General features: G+C 50.6%; 2 protein-coding genes across 2 annotated transcripts; both read right to left on the reverse strand.

Moving 5' to 3' along the window:
• Nucleotides 1-42: 42 nt before the first annotated feature.
• On the reverse strand, nucleotides 43-5,947 carry LOC109770964 (subtilisin-like protease SBT5.4). Its single transcript, XM_020329676.4, has 11 exons — nucleotides 5,713-5,947; nucleotides 5,550-5,617; nucleotides 5,348-5,427; nucleotides 5,110-5,271; nucleotides 3,307-3,409; nucleotides 2,508-3,054; nucleotides 2,185-2,282; nucleotides 1,809-2,051; nucleotides 1,539-1,653; nucleotides 1,188-1,401; nucleotides 43-1,112 (listed from the first exon to the last, which is right to left on the reverse strand). The coding sequence occupies exons 1-11, from the start codon at nucleotides 5,797-5,799 to the stop codon at nucleotides 487-489; spliced, it is 2,343 nt and encodes a 780-aa protein (XP_020185265.1). The 5' UTR covers nucleotides 5,800-5,947; the 3' UTR covers nucleotides 43-486.
• Nucleotides 5,948-19,310: 13,363 nt separating this feature from the next.
• Nucleotides 19,311-20,673, reverse strand: LOC109770967 (1-aminocyclopropane-1-carboxylate oxidase homolog 1). Its single transcript, XM_020329681.4, has one exon. The coding sequence runs from the start codon at nucleotides 20,585-20,587 to the stop codon at nucleotides 19,502-19,504; it is 1,086 nt and encodes a 361-aa protein (XP_020185270.1). The 5' UTR covers nucleotides 20,588-20,673; the 3' UTR covers nucleotides 19,311-19,501.
• Between the last annotated feature and the right edge of the window lie 1,636 nt (nucleotides 20,674-22,309).

Consider the following 22,309-nt stretch of genomic DNA (forward strand, 5'->3'; position numbering starts at 1 on the left):
CGGAGATCAATTGCGGGCTGAGGTTTCCTCAAAATAATATTACGGGCTGAGGTGGAGGCATGTGATTAATTAGGGGTGTGCTCCACAGCAAAAATACAAAAAGGGTTTAATGGGATAATGCCATGTAAGTTTGTAAACCATTTCCGTACCAACCTATCAACAAGTATAGGATTATCGTGCAAACGCACACACGCACAAACAAAAAATTTAGGCAAAAGTTAGAGTGCATCGACGTGCCCCCAAATTATTTGTAAAGATTGAACTCTCGTGAGCATTTGTCGTATGCAGATCTGCTCCAGTACACCCCTTAATTAGATCTGCGATGGAGATTGAAACATATCTCTTTGTCTTAGAGGGCACGATGGTCAATCGCATTCCTTGAGTAGCCTACTAACATGTAGTACTACGGCTAAAAAAAACATGTAGTACTACTATTAGAAGTAGGCAACCCCTCAATTTATTGCTGATGACGATCGACTCCAGACGCTAGACACACTTGGTAGTGGCCACAATGGGGCTCCTGACGCGGTGGTTCCCATCCGACCATTCCATGCTGCCGAACACGTAACCGGCAGCCTCCTCGGCGTTGTGGACTTGAAGTGTCACCGTGAAGTGTTTCTCCTCCTCTGCGTTCTCACCATCAAAGACCAGCGTGCTGGGGTTCACAGTGACCGTGACCCCGGCCGGCTGCATGATGCTGGCGGTGTACGACGCCGCCCCGCCACCGACATTCATGACCCTGCGCTTCACGGTGACAACGCTACCGGAATGGGGCAGGCAGGCCACAGAGATGGACGGGTAGTTGAGATCCTCGGGGTGGTTGGCGCCATGGCTGCACTCGAACGGGTTGGAGTTGGTGTCGTGGAACACACGGGCGAGCAGAGTCCAGAGTATGCTGAGTGGTAGTGGGAGGGAAACCGGGAGCAGGCCCTGGGTGTCGGTGGGCCTCAGTGAGCAAATGAAGTTGGCATAGTCGTGCGTCGTGGTGTCGTACACCAGGCCCGGGTCCAAGGCCCTTACTGGGTCAACGTGGCCCGAACCGTAGCTGAACGGCGTGGCGGCACTGCCCGTCTCGTCCCGGATCCTGGTGTTATCGTTGGCTTCCGTTGTGGCTGTACAAACACATACAATTAGTTAAGCACATGACACGTGCAAATTTTCCCTTGTTTTATGGCGGAATTGCGTACCGGTGGTCATGATAGCGGAATAGATCATGGGAGGGCCCCATTTCGGGTACCTTGCCCTGAGCAGGCCGGCGATTCCTGCCACGTGAGGGCACGCCATGGAGGTTCCGGTCATTACGCTGTAGGGGACACGGCGGCCATCGGAAACCAGGCCGGTCGGCGAGACCTCCTGACTTACAGCGGCGATCACACCCACGCCTGGCGCCGTGATGTCAGGCTGCAATATATACCCATAGCCAGTCACATAAGACATGAGTTGATCGTGCTGAGACTGAGTATGTATCTTTTAACAACATGCTGTATGTGGTAAGCAATTTCAAAACAAACAATGTCTAAGAGTATGTATCTTTAAACCTTGAGGATCTGAGGGGTGATGGTGTTGGGCCCACGGGATGAGAATGCTGCCATCACCGGCGATGGCTTCACACCCACCTCTGCGTCCCTCGTCTTGATGTAACCCATCGGCGATCTATTGAAGTGTCGGCCATCGGTCTTAGATTAGTCGCATACATGCATCCATGGAGTAATTATCTAAAACTTATTTCAATTCTATATATCCATTTTTATTCATTCTCTGATAAATATTTTCGAACGGAGGGAGTATATGTAATGTAGCTAGGTTACCCGGTGGACTGGAGGTAGTTGAAGAGCTCCTGGCACTGGGAGTAGGAGCAGTGAGCCGTCGGGATGATATGCGGGTCGGTGATGATGCTGGCTCCGCTAGCGGCGTCGTTGCAGAGTACCATGCCGACGCCGCCGGCCTGCTTCACCACCTGCCCCTTGGCGGCTCGGCCTCTCGCTCCCTTGCACACAACTATCTTGCCCGCTACCTTGGCAGGGTCTAGGGAGCCCGGCAAGCACAGCACCCTGCACGCAACACATGTGATCGATATATACAGCTACTATATCTTGAACAGGATCTTCTTCATCAGAACAAACAATCTGATCATGAGATCATGATCTTAAGAGTTGACTTCACAAATACTAAAAGGGATCTTACGAGTTGGCTACAGATTGTCCTGCAGAATTGGCGTTCTCCCCGCTGATCATCGCAATTGGCTCGTTGGCAGGCAAGGTGCTGTTTGATAGACTTTGTCCCTGCAACTTAATTAGTTACTCTCTGCTAGTGTCAAAAAATGTCTTACATTATGGGATAGAGGAAGTAGTTGATTGCGTGGATCCACAACGGCATCAACTTCTACTTCCGTTCTATACTAACTATACAGTTGTTGTATACTAGTCTAAAAATATACACATTTGTAACAATTTTTTTAAAATCACATTTGTAACACTTGACCTGGAGTCCCAAGTTAATTTAGTTACCGTGATAGTCTTGGCACCGGTGACGACATCGGCGGGGAAGATTCTGTCCATGGTGCTCGCACCCACCGTGAGCATCCACGGAGCCACATTCGTGACCGAACCAGCCACCGGGCCCGAGTTACCGGCAGCGGCGACGACGACAACCTCCTGGGTGACAGCGAACGCCGTGCCAATCGCCATCATGTCGGAGACATAGTCGGTCGCCGGGGCGCCGAGGGAGAGCGAGAGCACCTGCACGCCGTCTGCCACCGCGGTGAGTATGGCCATGAGGATGTCCAGGTCGGAGCACCCTGGCACGAAGCACGCCTTGTACGAGGCCACGTGCGCCCGCGGCGAGCCGCCCTTGGCCGTGCCCGTCCCGTGGCCGAAGGCGCCGACATTGGCTACGAAGCCGCCGCCAGCGGTGGACAGCGTGTGCGTGCCGTGCCCCACGTAGTCCCACGGCGAGTTCAGATCGGTCTCGTTCAGCTGCTGGCCGTTGACGCCGCCATTCTCCTTGTTCATCGCCTTGATGCCTTCGTTGAACAACCTCGCGCCGATCAACTTGCTGCATGCGTGCGCGCACCGTGTCAGTGGGATGCTAGGGTTTCTTTTTCTCTACAAAGCTAGCTACTCCGTCTGTCTGTACGCCAACGAATGAAATGTGGGTTTATGCATAACAAAAATCATACAATTCTATTCATATAATATACTAGTACTCCGATCCGTACTTCCTCCGTCCCATAAAACGCTCTTATATTATGGGACTGGGGAAGTAGAAGCTAAGAGGGAGATGTGTCCAATGGATATTGGTAATTACATGTTGCAGCCGGGGCTGGCTTCACATTCGCCACGCCAACGCGACTTCGATAAGGCGGGCAAGCTGCCGTCGTCCCTGAAGCTTGGAGATATTGGGGATACACCTTTGTACATGCGTGCAAAAAAAGAGGTATATCAGCATCACCTCAGAAAGTGGTGTTGGTATGCAAACGGGTAACCTAAAGGGTGCTCTCCGGCCCTGACTAGTTCAATCAAAATGAACTAAGAATGCTCAAACGGGTACCCTAACACCAATAAGTTTCCACTCCTATTGTTAAGTAAGAGCAACTCCAGTAGTCATCATATGCTTGTTCGGAGGCTCGCCATGCGACACGCAAACTTAGAGTCGTAACATTCGAGCTTCCAAATTTCATTTACCTCATGGGACCCATTCGCCAATGGGACATCTTTTTCCCAATATCCCTTCCATCCCCATTTGTGGCAGGGATGATGTGAAATTTTATTTACGCCACATTTTTTTTTTGGATGATGTGCACTCCAAAAATTGACCACAAAATGCGAAATATAGGTGCTGAGAGGCAAGATATGGAGGATGCTGTATAATTCATGGCAATAACGGCCCATATGGCGACTTTGTTAGAGCTACTTTTTTGCTGCATGCGCTTCATGCATGGCGGTTATTATGGAGTTTGGATGTTTTTGACGACCCTGGTAGAGTTTCTCTAACACTACAATTTTCATCTGTATGAGTCGATCTCTTTGTGAGATTTGAGTTGAATCGAAGTAAAGTTCTGCTTGTTAGAGCATCTACAGCCGGACTTCCCAAATCTGACCCCCTAAACACCCGCTGACGTGCCCGGTCAGTGATCGGGCGTGTCCATTTTAAGCCCCTATTTGTCCATCCATGCAGGCACACTCATTTTCTTCCTCATATGTCCGGTCACTTGCACGTGATTAGTGGAGATGAAGAGAGAGAAGGAAAGGAAAAAAATAACGAAAGAAAAAAGATGGTCCGGGTTAGGCCGCGTCCTACATGGCAGACTGTCCGGGTGCGTCCGCGAGCCCTCGTATCCTCCCTACATCTTTTCTTAATATGAAGGTTCGCAAGACAGACCGAACATATATTGATGATATGAGGGGTCTGGTTGGGTCATTTTTTTTCTTCTCTCTCATCCACGGACATTTGAGGAGGATTCTAGAATGCTTGTTGTAGATGCTCTTACTATGTACACTGTGGTTTGATTCTGTTTTGGAGCATATCGTGGTGCCAGTAGATATGATTCGGCATGTTACTATTGGAATACATCGTGGAGTGCGTAGCATTTTATGCATCTCCAGACTCAAGGGATAATTAAGAGTCGTGGGACGTGGTGCTCATTAGTTATTAGAAAAAACCCTACTGGTCAAAGCGAAGCACATGTACTCACGCGATATATATCGAGTATTATTTGTTGGGGGCCTGCCCCTTGTAATCTTTCTTTTTCTTCACTCTATGTGACTCCCTGAATGTTGTCATCTCTCCCTAGCTAAATAAGTCCATGCTAGCATAAGCCCGCTGTAGTTTCCTGTCAAAAAAATATATATCGAGCATGCCCCGTGTAAAAGCTAAGAAAGTGACTATCATTTACTACTTGATTATGAAACAAAATAATTATTTTATGGTCAATATCCATAGTCATTCGACGCTGCATTCCTTATCTTCATCTTATGGTTTCACGAATACTACTGGTTATCAACGACCTGGTCATTCGACGCTGCATTTCTTATCTTCATACTATGGTTTCACGAGTACTATTGATCTCAGTCCTAGTGGTTATCAAGGAGGGTGAGATATGTTTTGTACCCGTGTCGACATTGGCGATGATGACTCCCTCGCCGGAGTTGGGGACGTTGTTCCACTCGTTGGCTGTCTCGCCGTCTGATCCCTTGAGGCCTAGGAACCCCCACGAGTGGGTCGTGCTGACCTGCCGAAGCTTGTCTTCGATCACCAGTATCCCTGTGAGCACTGTACGTGCCCCAAACAGATTAATCAACAGTTTCTCACGTTTTTGATGTAATCTACTACTCTATACTATGCTTACGTTTAAGGTCTGGTACGAAAACGGTGTCGATCTGCAGCCCGATCCCGTTGATTGGTTCGAAGGTATAGAGTATCCGGAACCTGCGTGCAGTTTTCATCAGGCATCTAGCTTGATTCTTCTGCACTCATGTAGTACTTTGAGAAGAACATGTAGTGGTATTAACGAAGAGGAGGAGGAGTATGTGTTGGGTAGTCTAGCTTACTGGCTGGTGATTTGAGTGAGCAGATCGGACCAAGAGGCCGGCCGTTGGCTGGCCATCACCAAGTAAGACTACGTCAATTCATGCAAGAAGCTAAAATTCGTTAGCGTCCAACTGAGCAAGTGGTAAGATGAGAATGGAGAGAGCGAGAGGGCTGCAGACATGCCTTGGTGAGAGCCGACGCCGGCCTGGTGTGCAGCGCGAGGAGGAGCGCCATGGCGATCAGCAAAACGCGGCCGGCTCCTCTCCCCATTTTCGCCTCGCCCGGCGATGGTCCCAGGATCCCAGCTGGAGTTTTATCTCGGGTCGCCCGCCATGGAATTTATACAGATCGATCGACGGAGAGTCGACGACGACGGGGGAAGTCAACTGGACTAGTGGAGGAGATCGGTGTTGCATGTGGAGGGATGGGATCATTTGCTTATCTTCTCCGCGAGCGCGAGGGCCACGAGCCCACATGGGATACCAACGCCTGCACCCTGCAGCATGGATGAAGTTGCACCACATGCACGCGCGGCAGCGCGGAAGGGCCGGTTCTGGCAGCCAAAACGCTCTTGCTGCGTCAATGCTGCTGGTCAAGGTGTGCATTCGGTTTTTTTTGTTAGATTCGTTTTGGTTTATCCTGTTTTTTTTACTTTGGTTTGTTCAGTTTTATATATAGATATTGTTCGGGTTCAGTAATAACTATTTACTTTCGATTCGGTTTTGGCGGTGATCATTTACTTTTGGTTATATGTGATTATGTGTGGAGATTTGAGGACAAACATGTATCCTAGTACCTGCATGTTCTGAGCCTTGGAAAGTGAAATATGGGAAATCTCATCATAGCTAAGTTCATTTCTCTTAATTTAAGTATTGGACAATGATGTACTCATATGTTTACTTTTTAATGACACATCACATACCAGTAATTTTGCAATGCTCAATGCCACTAGTGAAAAAATTTCTGTTATTAATGCGCTTCAAATTTTCTGCATCAGATTTAGCTAATCAATGTTATTTCATACTTCCTCCATTCTACTCATTACACATTATAACAGCGAGACACGGTGACCTTATTTGCTTATTTAGTTGATGAGCAAACTCATTGCTCACTGGTTTCTCCCTGGTCCTCATCACGGAACTCTGTTTTTCAGTCGGACCTTGGGGGATGCGCCTTCAGCGATCACTTACTATGAAGAAAGGGCCGAGCTTCTGTCGAAATTGCCCAAAAAGGATCTTGAGGTCGTATTCTAATTTAGTGCCATACAGTCTTAACAGTAAAATTCCTTGTCGACTGAGCTTTTGGTTTCTTCTATAGTTGGTCCATACTATTCCTTGTTTAGTTGACGAGGGATTAGATAAGGAAAGATATTTTGAGTTAGGGTGGACTCACTAAAACAATTTCTTTTCAACTCCCACCCCTCCCTTGTTAATAACACGGTCGAAGTTAGAGTCTCAATTCCTATGCCTAATCCCTTCTCAATTTTTCAATCCACCTAACAAAACACTAGATTTGAAGTCCCTTACCCCGACCATTCTCATGCTCTGGTTCTAATTATTCCTAGCAAACACGCTGCTACTGGCAGTGGCGTCCGATGAAACTACGAATGTGCTTTTTTAATTGGCTAGTTAAGGCAAAAATGCTATACTTAATTAGGTGCAACATGGGATGACCTGATGTGCATCCACGAAGAGGATCACGAGCACACGTGAACGCTGGTGCTAATTAGCCTCGCCCACACGAGTGACTCATCCAGGTCTCTCCCGTCTTCCACCAGCACCGGCACCGATCTGCCTCATCTTCTGTGGCCTTAGAGCTATGAAGGAACGGTGGATCCTGGCCTTTGCCGGTGGTAGGGCTTCTACTTTATTTATAGGTGTTCTTTTTAGTCTGTTTAGGGTTTGTGTCCTGCTCGGGAAGACAAGACAACGACAACTCCGTGAAGTTGGAACCAAGTTCTCCCTGCCTAGCCTCGTTCTGACGGTGCGTCTAGCGCCACCGGAGGGCGTGTGGAGCTTTGTCTCTGGGGGATCTCGCGGGATTCGGTCGGCGTTTGTCTTCGATGGATCCATTTGGATCCAGTTTTGTTCGTCTATGTTCAAGTGTCTTCGGGTTGGATCCTTCTGATCTACGCTTTTCTTCATCGGCGGCGGTTATTGTTCTGGTGTGCTAGTCTTACTGCGCCTTAGCATGATGACTTCCCGAGTGTCTACTACAATAAGGTTTGCTCTGCTTCGGCGAGGGAGGGATGATGACGGCGGCGCGCCTCGGCTCACTCTGGTGCTTGTAGTCGTCGCTAGATGGTCTATGGACCTGGATGTAAATTTTTTTTGTACTTCCTTGACAGATGAAGAATATATCAAAGTTTTTCTGGAAAAAATAGAAATTTAGCATGCACCACATGCGACAATTAACGTGGAAGGTGGAAAGGCCGATTCTAGCTCTTGTGTCTCGGTTCCCACCAGCGTGGCCACTCTTCAGCACTAGGATCGTCGTCATGGCAAGCAGCATGGATTCACTATACTCCCTCTCTCTAGGTGTGTAAGTAATCTTACGTTGTGCACCGCGACCAAGGCGGAGAGGAAAACGAGAAAACTTAATGTCTTTCTGCTAATTAATAACATTGCATGCAATGAACTAACCACTGCATGTCATGTTTGGTAGTCTCAAGTCATTGAAAGCATGTACGGCCCACATCTCTTATTGGTTGATATGTCACAAAACAAGAAACGAGGAGGGAGTTAATGTACCATGCCTAAGTGTTTTGGGATTATTTGATTTTCGTAAGGTGACTTACACACCTAGACGGAGGGAGTAAAAAAACGTTTGGTCCAATAGACTACAATCTACTTGCTTTTTAAGCAAAACAAAACAAATTTGTGAATGCTTTTTAGGGCAATTGTGTGTGTATGGTTTGCAAAGATGGATAACGCAAAAATTATTCGAGGCATCCTGCTAGGCATTTTGTTTCACTTTGTCATGGATGCCTAGTTGTTAGTCAGATCCTATTGTCAGCCCTAAAATAAGCCAATCTACTTCTTACTATAACCACCGACAGTGTACATCTTAGGATAATGCAAAAAAAAAGCATAAAGCTTTCTACGAGAAAAATACTATGTTCGAAAATAGTTGTACACATTATGCAATAAAAATGGATTTGACATTAATAACAGATTTGTTGTTCCTCACAATGTTCACTTGGTAGTTAAATGTCAAGCTTGCATAAATAAATAGAAGGTTAATCATGATAGTATGTACAAATATCTTTTCAAGTATGTGACAAAAGTATCTAGTTAATGTGTGTGACTTATCTACTGATATAATGTTGTGTGGGACTTCTAATGATTTATTGTTGGTACATGTGTTTGTTGTTGATGTCGCTTTTGTTTGTGATGTTTATATTTGCTCCATGGTCCATATAAACTTGGAAATCCGGTGGATATGAGCATTGGCAAAAATTATGCCCCATGGATATGTGAAACCCCCACAGATCAACAGTTGACAAGTGAAGAAACGTAAAACAAAACTACACCACCATTGCACCCATGGATGATTCTACATCATGGGCATTGGGAGCAAATTTGATGGCAAGAATCTGAGAAAGGGAGGTTTAATTAACACCTAATGTTGCATCAAGACTATATATAACCAACAAGAGTTCACACCCGATCGACCTCGACATCACGAGATACACACAACCTTACACTGCAAAGTTGAAAAGACAATAGCAAGAACAAGAGAGAACAATCCTGCTAGCTAGTCTGCTAGTGCCTAAGTCGTTTAGAAGTTATTAATACCTCGTTCCAACATGAGAAACCGCCGGCAGTCAGCCGATGGCAGGCCATCCAGCGTCACCGTGCACCTGACCAGCATGGGAGTCAAGCGGCCGAGATCCGAGGTGGTCTTCACGGCGTTCCCGTCCAGCCTCACCCGCACCACCAACGACGGCACGCCGCGCACGCGCTCGTACACCGCGTCTGGCAGCCCCAGCCCGCCGCCAGTGGCCACGAACGGCACGTCCACGGCGGTCCGTCCCGGGACGCAGAACTCGCCGAGGCGGTCGGCGTGCGCGAGCGGCACGCCGTCCAGTTCCACCACGGCGCTCCCCTCCTTGAAGCAGTGCCGCGGGAGGAGGTCGTTGTTCTCGACGCGGAGGATGACATGGAAGGTGGGCGGCGCGCTGGCGTCGAGCGGCGAGGCCCTCGAAGCCGGAGACGGCCACGGAGAAGAGCGGCGCGCTAGTATGGGTAAGGAAAAGCATGCAGAATTGGCTGGCCCCGGCCGATCCGGCGAGCAGCATAAAGACATACACGAGCCATGGATGCCTCTGCAGGAATCCCGCTTCCTCCATGGATCTCTATTGATGATGATCAACGTACGGTTGGCTTCATTGATGCCAAGATCGATTAAACTAGCTAACTGATTAGCAAGGTCTACGGCCTTACGTACGGGTAGCTGACTAACGGTTGAGCTGCATGCATGCATCCAGCCTGTTTGTGACCATGCAATGGATGCAAAGGCAAAAGGTATATTCACCGAAACCTTATGAACGGACATAAAATGTCCGGATATACACGCGGGATTTTTGTTCCGAATTTTTCAACTTTCCAAAATATATGTTTTCGACAATGGATGCATATGCACCTAGGAGCAAAAAAGCCGCGTCCTCGTCCTCCTGTATGAGATAATCTCTTGCGAGTGAGATAGTAGTAATTCTTAACGGAACCAGGCCAAGTTTTCAACGAACTCACGAGTCATTCGTTCGATCTGGGACTGGGACAACTTTGGTAAGGATGGGCCAGGGTGGCGTCGACCTAGAAGAACCCTACCATGCAATCTCCGAACGAGGAGGCGGCGCCGTTCTTGGGCGAGGCACCACCATCACCCACGGGACATCGCCGTAGTCGCCGCGAGGAACTGCGCAGGCAAATCATCTGCCACTCAGTGCTCTGCCTTGTTGTGGCGGCAGTATTGCTCGGTGGCCACTTCTATGACGCCATGGTGTGCGCCAACATCCCCTCTTTCACCGTTCACCTCGCCGGGCTCGACGCGGCACGCCCAGCCCGCGTCGTCTCGCCGGCGTTCAACCTCACGATCCGCATCAACAAGACATGCGCCGACCGTGCCCATGTTGTCGTGTCCTACGCCGACGTCGCGCTCGGCTGGGCGCGCGCGGAGCCGCACGACTGCGCCGGTGAGCGCCCCGGTAGAGACGTGGCAGTGGTGGCACAAGGCAAGGGGTGGGGCTCTCGAGGGGGCTGCGCCAGCGCATGGCGGAGGAGCGGCGGCGGTCGGGGGTGCTGGAGCTCAACGTCGAGGTGACGGTGTACAACGACGTCCCCGATCACATGTTCGGCTCCGACGTCCGTGACAAGGTGATGTCGTGTAAGCTGAGGACGGATGGACAAGGCACGTCCGCGGAGTCGGAGCCTTGCACTCGGTACCCAATTACTCGTTAGTGCCTTTTGATCAGAAAATGGATAATCTTTCGAGGCAACAGAGAATTTGAAATATATAATAGTAAGTGTGCCTCCATGTGCCTAGAAATTCTTATTTATTGGTCTAGTATGGACAGCCTTAGTTTAGAAAGAAAAACGGTTTGCTTATGGATCAAGATTTTCTCTAGTCTTAACGAATTTAGGAAAGTGCAAATTTGGCTAACTTTCTAGAAAAGTGCAATTAGGGAAAAGATGCAAGTTGTACTTTTCACTAAATTGAAGTTAGACTTCTTTGAATCGACTGAGAGTTTCTTAAATCTCAGTCGATTGTCGATTGAGACATATATGGACCATATTTTGTTTTTACCAACAAATCTTAATTTTAGTACCAATATGACAACATGATCGAATGGTATATTTGATTTATGTGATTTTGCAAAACAATTCCCCTTCTGCTCTTGTTTCTACACCTACATCCTAGCATCATTATCGTGACCGATGCCATTAAATGTCACAACTTGTGTTCAAATATTGTGAGGTCACACGTCACACTAGAGAAAATAAGAATGATTTTATTCTTTCCATGATGTATTGGGTGTAAAAGAATGCACATATATTGTCAAGTACACAAGCAAACTTGAGAAGAATATGTGGTCTTGTGGTGGTTAGCACATATCGTAAGATTGTGCTTTGTGTTGTTTTCATCTATTTTACATTTTTCCACTCCTTTTATTGGATGTGATTGCAGCTAATTTCTTTTAAAAATTTAATGCGTAATCAAGATTACTCTAGCTTTTCGAATCATGCAAAGACGACATACACCGGCCAAACACCAATGAATTTGATTTCGTGAGGGATTTGAGAAGAAAGTGATTCAGTGTCCTTTTTGGTTAGAGCATTTCTTCTTCTTTTTTTGACCGGAACTGGCAGGAGCTCTGCCTTTTTCATTATAGGAGAGGGAAAGCTGTACAAAGTTTCTAAGCAATAGAAACAGGATGAGGGGGGGAAGCAGAGGGTAAAATTAGCCTGGGCTGCTAAACAGCCCCACTACTCAAAATGACCTACTCCTCCCATGCCTCCGAAAGGAGGCTAATGTCATCTCTAGCTCTAACAAGAACATCTGTTGACGGTTGCGCTGAATCCTTAAAGATCCTTCTGTTTCTCTCGAGCCAAATATTCCAAGCGATGTAAACTGTCGCCGTGCATTCGTCCAGTTGGCGTCCTTTTTTCTTTAGCTTTGCCACTCTGTTCCACCAAGCTGAGATAGATGAAGCGTGCCGAGCAGCCTGGGATGCAAGCGGGAAGAAGGAGCTGGTCTTGAACCATATTTCTTTGGCAAAAGGGCAGTCAAGAATCAAGTGATGTGCAGATTCCAGCACTTGATCGCAACCAGCACACAAGTCATTGTGGTCCCAGTTTCTCGCTTGCAGTCGATCACCGGTCCAAAGTCTATTCTGAAGGAGGGTCCAGATGAAGAACTTTACTTTCTTTTCAGCTGTAATCTTCCAGACCTGCTGCAGGTGTGGTGAGGGATACGCGTCAAGAACTGAACTTGGTAAGCCGATTTTGCCGTGTATTGTCCGCTAGTCGTTAGCTTCCAAGTGATTGTGTCAGGTCTAGAGAGCAAGGAAACATTCTGTAATTTCATCCAGAGGCTAAAAAAGAGTTCATCAGCCCAGCAGAGTTGATATTCTGCAGTCCTCTCATCCATGCGTCTCCATCAAGAGCCTGACTGACAGTGAGCCCTTTGGACCTTGCCATCCGAAAAAGATCAGGAGCCCAATCTTTTGGAGCTTGGCCCTCTAACCATCTATGACTCCAGAATTTCATAAAACGGCCATCTCCCAGAGAAATCGAAGTGCATGCCGCAAAAAGATTAAGGTCAGGTTGATTGCAAGGCACCGGGGTCCCTTTCCATGGCCTGTCCGAGCTATCCCATTCACACCAAGGCCATCGAAGCCGAAGAGCCCGGCCAAAAGCATTGATATCCTTGATGCCCAGGCCACCCACGCTTAAAGGTGCACAGATTCTCTTCCAGTTAACCAGACATTTTCCCCCATGCGCCTCCTCATCGGCGTTCCAAAGGAAATTTCTCCTTAGCTTATCAAATTTGGTAGTGAACCATCTGCTGGGGGAGAAAGACGTGAGGAAATAGGTGATGGTGGCAGTGAGGACTGAGTTGATCAGGTCAAGTCGGCCCGTTCTATTCATGAGCCTTCCTTTCCAAACAGCTAGTTTGCTTGTACCCTTGTCCAGGAGCGGTTGGAGATCAATTCTCCTCAAATTTCTCAACGAGAGGGGCAGCCCCAAGTACTTGCAAGGGAAAGATCCCACAGATCCCCCAAAGCTGGCTGAGAGGATGTTGACATCAAGATGCTGACACTGAATAGGGTAGAGCACACACTTGGTGGGGTTGATTACAAGACCTGAGACACTGCCGAAGATCTCCAGAATTCTGATAATGGTCTCGATCTGTCGGCTGTCAGGAGTGGCAAAGATTGTGGCGTCGTCAGCATAGAGACTGGCCCTCAATCTAGCCGCATTCCGGGGGATTGGGTCCAGAATGCCATGATTTGTTGCTTTTTCCAGGATTCTCATGAGTGGATCCATAGCCAGAATGAAAAGCATCGGAGAAAGAGGGTCCCCTTGACGAAAACCTTTTTTATGGGCAAAAGCTGGTCCGGGCAGGCCATTGAGGAGCACACGAGAGGATGAGGAAGTTAACAACAGACAAATGATGTCCCTCCAACGCTTTCCAAACCCATAAGCCTTCATAACATCAAGCAGATATGGCCAGCTAACAGAGTCAAAAGCTTTCGCGAAATCGAGCTTCAGAAATATCAGCGGGATATTCCGCTTGTGAGCATCTTTTATGGTATTCAGAACATAGAGAAAGTTGTCCTGGATAGATCTCCAGCGAATGAAAGCACTCTGGGTGCAGGAGATGAGGCGTTGAAGCTCCGGGCCCAACCGATTTGCAAGGATTTTGCAGAAAATCTTGGCAAAACTGTGCAGCAAACTGACGGGCCTGAAATCCGAGGCATGCATGGAAGTTGTAACCTTTGGCAACAGCACAATGTGAGCATAATTGAGCAGTTTGCAGTTGTCTCCTCTGAGGTGATAGAATTGCTGAATCGCAGCTACCAAATCCTCCTTTATTAGCGCCCAGAAGCGCTTGAAGAATCTGCCAATAAAGCCATCCGGCCCGGGAGCCTTTTCGTCGTGCAGATCAAAGACTGCTGCTTTTATCTCATCCTCGGTGAATTGCGCATCCAAACTTTGCAGGTTAGCCGAGGGTAGCCGCAACATGTCCCAGTTCAAAACTCTTCTCTCATGCATCGGTGTACCCAACAGGCTCTTGAAGTGATCCAGAAGAATTTCCTCTTTCTGCATGTGATCAGACACATCCCCTTGTGGTCCTCTAAGCGTAGGAATATGATTTTTCCTTCTTCTTCCGTTCGCCCTAAGATGAAAAAGCTTTGAACTAGCATCGCTAGCCTTGATTGTGTTTATTCTGGACCGTTGGCGCCATCGGATCCTCTCCATAGCCGCAATTCCTAACAGCCTGGCCTTGAGAAATCTACGGAGCGTCCATTCAGGCTCGGAAAGCTCGCGGCTTTCCATTGCGAGGTCGAGCTGAAAAATGACCTCATTTGCAACATTGAAAGCCAGGTTGGAAGCTGCCCTTATGCTCTTGTCCCAAGCCCTGAGGGCCTTAGCCGTGCGTGCGAGCTTTGTATGCAGTCTCCTGACGGAGTCACAAGATCTCAGATTCTTGTTCCAGCTTCGAGCGACCACATCATCAAGACCTTGCATCTTGAGCCAGTAAGCCTCAAATCTGAAGCCCTTGAATACTTTGACATCCATCTTCGCCAGCAGCAAGGGAGTGTGATCTGAAACAGCCGAGGAAGCCGGTGCGAGCTGATAGTGAGGATGACTGAGTTCCCACTCATTCGATATAAGCACGCGATCAATTCTGGTCAACGTTATGCCGGCTCGCTCATTAGACCAAGTGAATTTCTTTCCAGTGAGAGGCAGATCCCTCAGCTCCAGCAGGCCAATGGTGCTTCTGAACTGAGCCATCATTCCCAGGTTAATATTGGAATTGTTTTTATCCTCGGCCTTGCTAATAAGATTGAAATCTCCCAAGAGCAGTCATTCTTTCAAAACCAAAGATTTCAGGGCAGTCAACTCAGCTAGGAAACGACGCTTGTCTTCAATCATCTGTGGTCCATACACCCCCGTGATGGTCCAAGAGGCATTATTCGACTTATCAGAGATCGTGGCCGTAAGCGAGAACTCATCTGGGGCTGACAACAGCCTATCGATGGAAAAATCACCGGAGCAAGCAATTAAAATGCCCCCTTTCGAACCACACGCAGGCTTGAAAATGAAGCTACCAGAGAATCTTGACCCCACAGCTTCTGAGACGATCATCTTGTCAAAGTGTTCCAATTTCGTCTCCTGCAGACAAACAATGTTACAGCTCAGCTCCGCAATCAGCTTTGCCACAGATCTTCTCTTCGCAGGATTATGCAGCCCCCTGACATTCCAATTGAGTAGCTTTATATCCATAAACAACTGGTGACTCTTTGAGAAACAATATCCCAAACCAGAGGCCAAAAGGAGCACAGCATCAACACCGCAACCAGCATTCCATGCCGCGAACAAACAGCCCTAAGCAGCCAGGCTTGACTAGCAACACTCAGCTTAACGGAACACATCAATCTGACAATAAACATCAATCTGACAACACATTGCAGAGGCAGACTCAAGTTCAGAGGAACAACACCCTTCGAACTGACGAACAGTCGCACTAACTTCAGAGAAGAACATGGAAGAAACAAACTAAACATAGAAAAACTGGAGACACTTGGTTCGCAGACCGAGCTCAAACTGCCATAGCCTGCCCTTCAGCCACCATCCTGGCCGTCGACGCTTTGCTCTTCGGGGCCTTGGTCTTTCCACTTGCAGTCGCTTCCACCAGCGCGGTTACGGCGTCGATGAAGCGTTGGGGGAGCTCTTCCTTGTACAGGTCCTTGTACTTCTGGAGCGCTCCGGGCGTGGGTGGCCCATCGCCGACGAGAATCCCCTCCTTCTTCATAAGAACAAGGCGGGCCTTGTCCATGGAGCTCAGACCACTAGAGGGCTTGGCCGCCAGCCGCCCGCTGCTCCTTTGCGGACCGGGGGCGAGCGTAGGAGGAGCTGGGTCCTGCCGCGGGAGATCCATCGAGGGAGGCGGCGCGAGGATGGGAGGGACGGAGGGCGGCGGCGGGGCCAATCCCAGCAGCGGCGGGCAAGCGGAGGAGACAGGGGCGCTGCTGGAGTCTAGGAAAGAGGAAATACGGTCAATGTCGGCCTGCGCATCAGCATCACATGAAGCCTCCAGAGCCATGGGCTGGCTCGGTCCGTCCTGCTGAGGAGCCATGGGCTGGCTCGGCCCGTCCAGCTGAGGATCCAGGCCCGGATCCGACAGCGGGCGAAGGCCGGGCTCGGCTGGGCTCACATCCAAGAGTTGCAGCCCATCTTGATCTATGTCCTGCGGCTCAATATCCTTTTCGGCCCTTGACTTATGAGGCACGCCGACGCCCAAGGAATCAACATGGGATATTCCTTCGATGCCAATCTTCGTCCTCATCTCTTGGTCAGCGCCAGAATTTGAGCAGCGGGGACATCAACCGTGGCTGCCTGCCGTCCCGCCTGGCCCAGACTTGCGAAGGGATGGCAACTGTCCATCTGTCCCTCCGCGGCCCGGGGCGCTTCAGCTGCCCAAGAAACGGCTGACGCCAGCCCCACATGGCCCTCACCCGGGCGGGTCAGCAAGATGGGCGCGGCGGCAGAGCTCGAGAATGGGTCGCCGGAGACAGCCGAAGAGATGATGGGTGCGGTGTCGATCAGCGACATGGCCGCACCACCTGAGCCGTGGTATAGCCTTCTTCTTCCGCCGGCCTGCGGAGGTCCATCACCGCCCCTGGATGAGCCGGCTTGCCCCAGCCCGCGGGCGTGATTCCCGGAGCTGCCATTGTTGGGGGGCGGTCTCGCTGGCCAGCACCGCCCCCACCACCACCAGGGGGTGGGGGTACCAGGGTCTTGCTTGCGCCGTGACTCTTGAGGGAGGTGGAGGGAAATCACCGTCTTCATAGTTGAGGTACCAGCGGTAGCCCCATTTAGCTGGCCAATCCGGGGTCGATGACGCCTCCGAGGGGATCCCGCTAATGCCACTGTGGCTGCTCCGTCCGCTGTCCGAGCTAGATTCCGGCGGGTATCGAAAATCAATCACCCTGTCCAGGTGGATGAGGACTGGGTGCCCGAGAAGGCCGACCTGCCCCCATCTCTCTGGCTGTTCCTCCATGATACCGATCTCAGGAAAATGCCTCATCGGTGTTTCGAACTCTCTGGGCTCCTCCAACTGCAGAACCCCTCTTGTTTTGAGCTTCTGAACGTCGTCCGTCCAAACCCATATCCGCAGGCACCCTGTTTCCTCTTCAGACCTCACCTCTGGATCGATTCCTTCAATGAGCATGGATGGATCAAACAGGTTGCGAACAGATTCCACGTCCCAAGCATGCTTAGGGACTCCCTCGAGGCAGACTCTCGTCTTGAACAGCATCTTGGTCGGGCTTGCACGGCGGAAACGCGTCCACGCCGAGAGCAGGAAAGACACACTGCCAATGGAGAGCGGGCCTTGGATTGCAATGGCGTCGTCGCGGGCGCGCGCATCATCGAAGATGAGGAGATACTCGCCCAGAGCCCGCTGAGACACCTTGACCGCCTCTTGATGGACCCGGAAGCGCTGCGCCATAGCCCAACGGATGCCGGCCAGCTCGATGGAGGGATGGAAGCCCACCACGACAGCCACCACCCCGCACCTGGTGAGCCGGCGCTCCGCATCAGCCAATGCCGCAGATCGCCTGGCCGAGGCCGTCACCGACCCGCGTCGCAGCTCCACATCAGCGGCTGGGGCCTCCATGGGGGCGCGGACCGCACCTGGAGGAGGAGGGCCTGGAGGCGGAGGCGGAGGCGGGGGAGACGCCTGAGGGGCCTGCGCCTTGGCCTTGGAGGAGTACCACCTCGCCTTGTGACCAGCTTCGCCGCACAATAAGCACTTGGGGCGGTTACCGCAGGCAGCAATCTTGTGGTTGGGCTCAAAGCATTTGAAGCATCTGCCCCGAGCTCTTTTGCGGAGGAGCTCACGGAAGTGAGAAGGCTTTGGCTGGGAGGAAGAAGAGCGAGGGAGGGTACGCTGGTAAAAGGGGGGGCGCCTCCCTCTTCCCACCATCGTCCATCCATCCTCATCAATGCGGGGAGGGGTTGGCACAGATCTGATCCTAGGAGGGATGGAGATCATTGATTGGGGCCTGGGCTGAACAGACGCATCAGCGCAGACCTCCAAGCGTTGCGGCAGCAATGAAGGCTCCCGAGAACGCGGAGGACAGAGCAAGGCGTCCCGGAAGGAGGTGGGCAAGGTTCCGTCCCCCGCAATGAAGGCAAAGGATTCTAGCGCGCGAACACCCGCCGGCGGGCGGGGCGGGGCGGGGCGGGTGGGGCTTGCGGGGCAGCCGGGGCGAGCGACGAGCGCATGTCGGCCAGAGAGGAGGAGCGAGGCGGGCACGCAAAGACCCCCCTTGCGCCGCCGAGGAGGCAACGCCGGAGGGGGAGGCGGCGGGGGAGGGGAGGAGAGAAGCTAGTCTGTTTTGCAGATCATCCAATGATTCTTCTTCTTCTTTTTTTATGGGAGATGGAGCCTTTCCTCCTTATTTCTACAGGAGCAACAGGAGGATATGATGGTGACAATGTAGAACCGATTAATTACATTGGGCTAATTACTCAGGTCCACTATTATGTACTCTTACCTCTTGATACCTCTCATGAGTAATGAGGTAATACTAGGACGTTAGAGACCATGTCAGAACTGCTCCACTTTAGAAGATACACTTTAATCAAATGATGCACTTTGTGCTAACTACATGTTGCCTTCTCGATCGGTTTTATTCGATAAGCCCCCCTCCCCACAGGTGATCAACTTGAGAATCTCTCATATACCATACATTTAAGTAAGAGAATCAACTAGTTGTTCATCAGACAGGGTAAACTAGTGCAGGCTCCTCAACTTTTGCCGAAAGGCGGTGTCATTATGGGAGTAACATATATATGGAAGAAAGTGATTGATTGGCATTAGCAATTTTATAACTCCGATTGATGCTTCTTACATTTGCACTGCTCTTTCTGAGCCATCACTTGGAAACGATCGAGGCTGTGTTAAGCATATCGATCCCAAAACTCTGCTTTGTTTTACTATTTTTTAACAGAAAAGTTTGTGAAAACCTGCCCGAGGAAACAGAATTTCAAACACATTCAAAATGCAGGAGGCCTATTCTTGAAACCCATTCAAAACCAAAAATCAAACTTGAGTGAAACCTCCGACAGATTATCTGTTTGCGCCTCGCAATTGTAATGTTTTGAGATCAGCACCTCGTAATTGACACTCGATAGTACTAGAAAAGGATACATTTTAGGGGCTTCGGTGATGAGACTCAGAGCCTCAAGTGCTGCTGCTGGAGTGCAGACGAGACCTTGTAGTGCCGCTGGATCACCTCCTCCGCCGTCGTGCTGCTGTACCGCGCGCCGCCGTCGGTGACGGCGATCGGCTCTATCACCGTCGTCGACGCGGCGGTGCGGTCCGTCCGGAAGAAGCACGCCACCGAGACCCGCGGCCCCACGGCGTTGGCCACCACGCGGTGCTCCACGCTCCTGAACCTGCCGTTGGACATGATCTGCAGGAAGTCCCCGACGTTCACCACCAGCGCCCCCGCCACCGGCGGCACGTCCACCCACACCGGCCGCTTCCGTTCTCCGCCGTCCTCGGCCTCGGGGTCGACGAGTATCTGGAGGCCGCCGACGGCGTCCTGCAGGAGCACGGTGAGGAAGTCGGCGTCCGAGTGCCGCGGGGTGCCGAGGGTGAGCTGCGGCTCCGGGCAGGCCGGGTAGTAGTGGCAGGCGAGGCTGACCCCGTCCAGGCACCCGTGCTCCTCCTCCAGGTGGCCGGGGCGGAGGCCCAGCGCCTCCGACAGCAGCCCCAGCAGCGTGCGGCCCAGCCCCTGCTGCACCAGCCGCGCGTACTCCGGCGCGGCGCTCCTGCACGCCGCCGGGATCTCCTCCGGCGCCGGCAGCTCCATGAAGAGCGTGTCGCGCCAGTTGGCCGCCCGCGACTTGAACAGGTTGAGGTTGCTCTGGTACCGGACGCGCCGGCCGAGGTCGCGGGTGTAGAACGGCGCCTTGGCCTCCACGGGCTGCTCGAAGAAGCCGCGCACCGCCGCAAGCATCGCCGCCGTGGCCGCCTCCGGCACGCCGTGGCCCACCACCTGGAAGAAGCCCGCCGTCTCCGCGGCCTCCTTCACCTGCGCGACCGCCGCGGCTCGCGTGGTGACCGCGGCGGACAGGTCGATGACCGGGACGGTGAAGCGGTGGGGTTGGGGCGCGGCGTCCGGGAGGGACTCCGGCGGGTGGTGGAAGATGGATGGGACGGCGGTGACGCCCGCGTCGGCGAGGCCCTTGACGCCCGCCCTGGTGTCGTCGAACGCCTTGAGGTCGAGGGCGCGGAGGTGGTCGGCGGAGGCCATGGAGCGATGCTGCGGTGCTTCCTGCTCCTCTCGATTCTTGAGTTTGTGCGCGCCACAAGTGGAGTCGTGTCCCTCTCCTCTCTTTATCGAACGTCTAGTGGCTGCACATATATTCTGCTGCCGTGTCACCTGCCACTAAATGATTGATTCTGTGCAAACAAAAGCTAGCGAATATCAAGAAATAATAGCCTGAAACATAGTGCGCATTTGTTTTTTTTTTTTGAGGGGTTAGTGCGCATTTGTTTGGTTGGAGCATCTGCCATATGTTGGGATATCCTCCTCACGTGGGCTGTGAGAAGATGACCATTTAAGGCCTTTTTAGGCAGCCAAAGAGGTGCAGAAGCCCACTACCCATTAGGGTTATGACCTAGGGTCATTTTAAACTTTGCACATGAGTGGATGGGGATGATTTACCCCCCATCCAGCAGCCACCACCAAGTGTGACGAAAATCAGTTCATCCTCCAAGAAAGAAGAAGAGAGAAAACCAAGAAAGCAAGGGAAGAAGAGGAAGATTGAAGGAAGAAGCAAAGGGAGCTCCTCCCCAAGGTTGAGATGGTCCAGATCCACTACCTTGTCTCCTTCAAGCTTCGGTTCCACCATCTTTGATGAGATTGTTCCAATCCCTAGTTCTTGAGCTCCAAATCTTGTTGTGTTCATCCAAGATTCAGAAATCTTGATGTATGAGATCCTCTAGTACTGTCTAGAGAAGACCTTGTTGTATCCCACATTTGATAATAGTGGAAGAGGATTTGGGTGGCTTCGGCCCGTGGTTTTTCCCCTCAAGTTGGGGGGTTTTCCACGTAAAATCTGTTGTCTCTTTGTTGATGCTTGGCGCTGTCCAGAAACTTACTCCTACCATAAGACACTAGGCTGAGGAGTGTCTTGCCTGCTTAGTAACATTTTCTGCCTCCGTATATGCTGCTGCATATGTTTCCTTCCGTGCTAAGCAACGATCCTTGAGTTAGTACATGATGTGGTGCTGAGATTACTTTGTTTCCGCTGTAGTTTTCAGTTAACCACAAGTGCATTTCTGTGCTAATTCCCAACAGAGTGGCATCAGAGCCTTGGTTGCTTAGAAGGTTGCAAATCCCAGTTGCTTGATTGTTGCTGGAAGTGCTGCTCACAATGGCTTTGGAAGAAAGCCCTACTACAAGTGGCATGATAAAACTTGATTCTTCCAATTACTCATTATGGAAGCCCATGATGGAAGACATCCTTTATTGCAAGGATTTGTATGAGCCAATTGTGAAAGACAAGATACCCACCGGTGTCACGGAAGAAGAATGGAGAGTGTTGCACAGAAAGGCAGTAGGTATGATTCGGTTGTACATCAAACACAATATTTTCCACCATGTTGCAAATGACACAAATGCTTATGAGATGTGGCAGAAGTTGGAGTCCATGTATGAGAGGAAGACATCAATGAACAAGGCCTCGGTGATCAAAAGACTTGCAAAGCTTGTGTATCGAGATGGCACAATTCTGATTGAGCACTTGAATGTCTTCCAATGCCATATAAATCAACTTTCAGCCATAAAGATCAACTTTGAGGATGAGGTGCAAGCATTGTTGTTGCTGAGTTCCATGCCTGATAGTTGGAACACGCTTGTTGTGTCACTTAGCAATTCAGCTCCGGATGGGAAGCTGAGTTTGGAGATGGTGAAGAACAGTATGCTGAATGAAGAAGCCAGAAAGAAGGAAAAGGGTGATGCATCTTCTTC

The sequence above is a fragment of the Aegilops tauschii genome, chromosome 2 (genome assembly GCF_002575655.3).
Source record: "Aegilops tauschii subsp. strangulata cultivar AL8/78 chromosome 2, Aet v6.0, whole genome shotgun sequence".
Classification (NCBI taxonomy): domain Eukaryota; kingdom Viridiplantae; phylum Streptophyta; class Magnoliopsida; order Poales; family Poaceae; genus Aegilops; species Aegilops tauschii.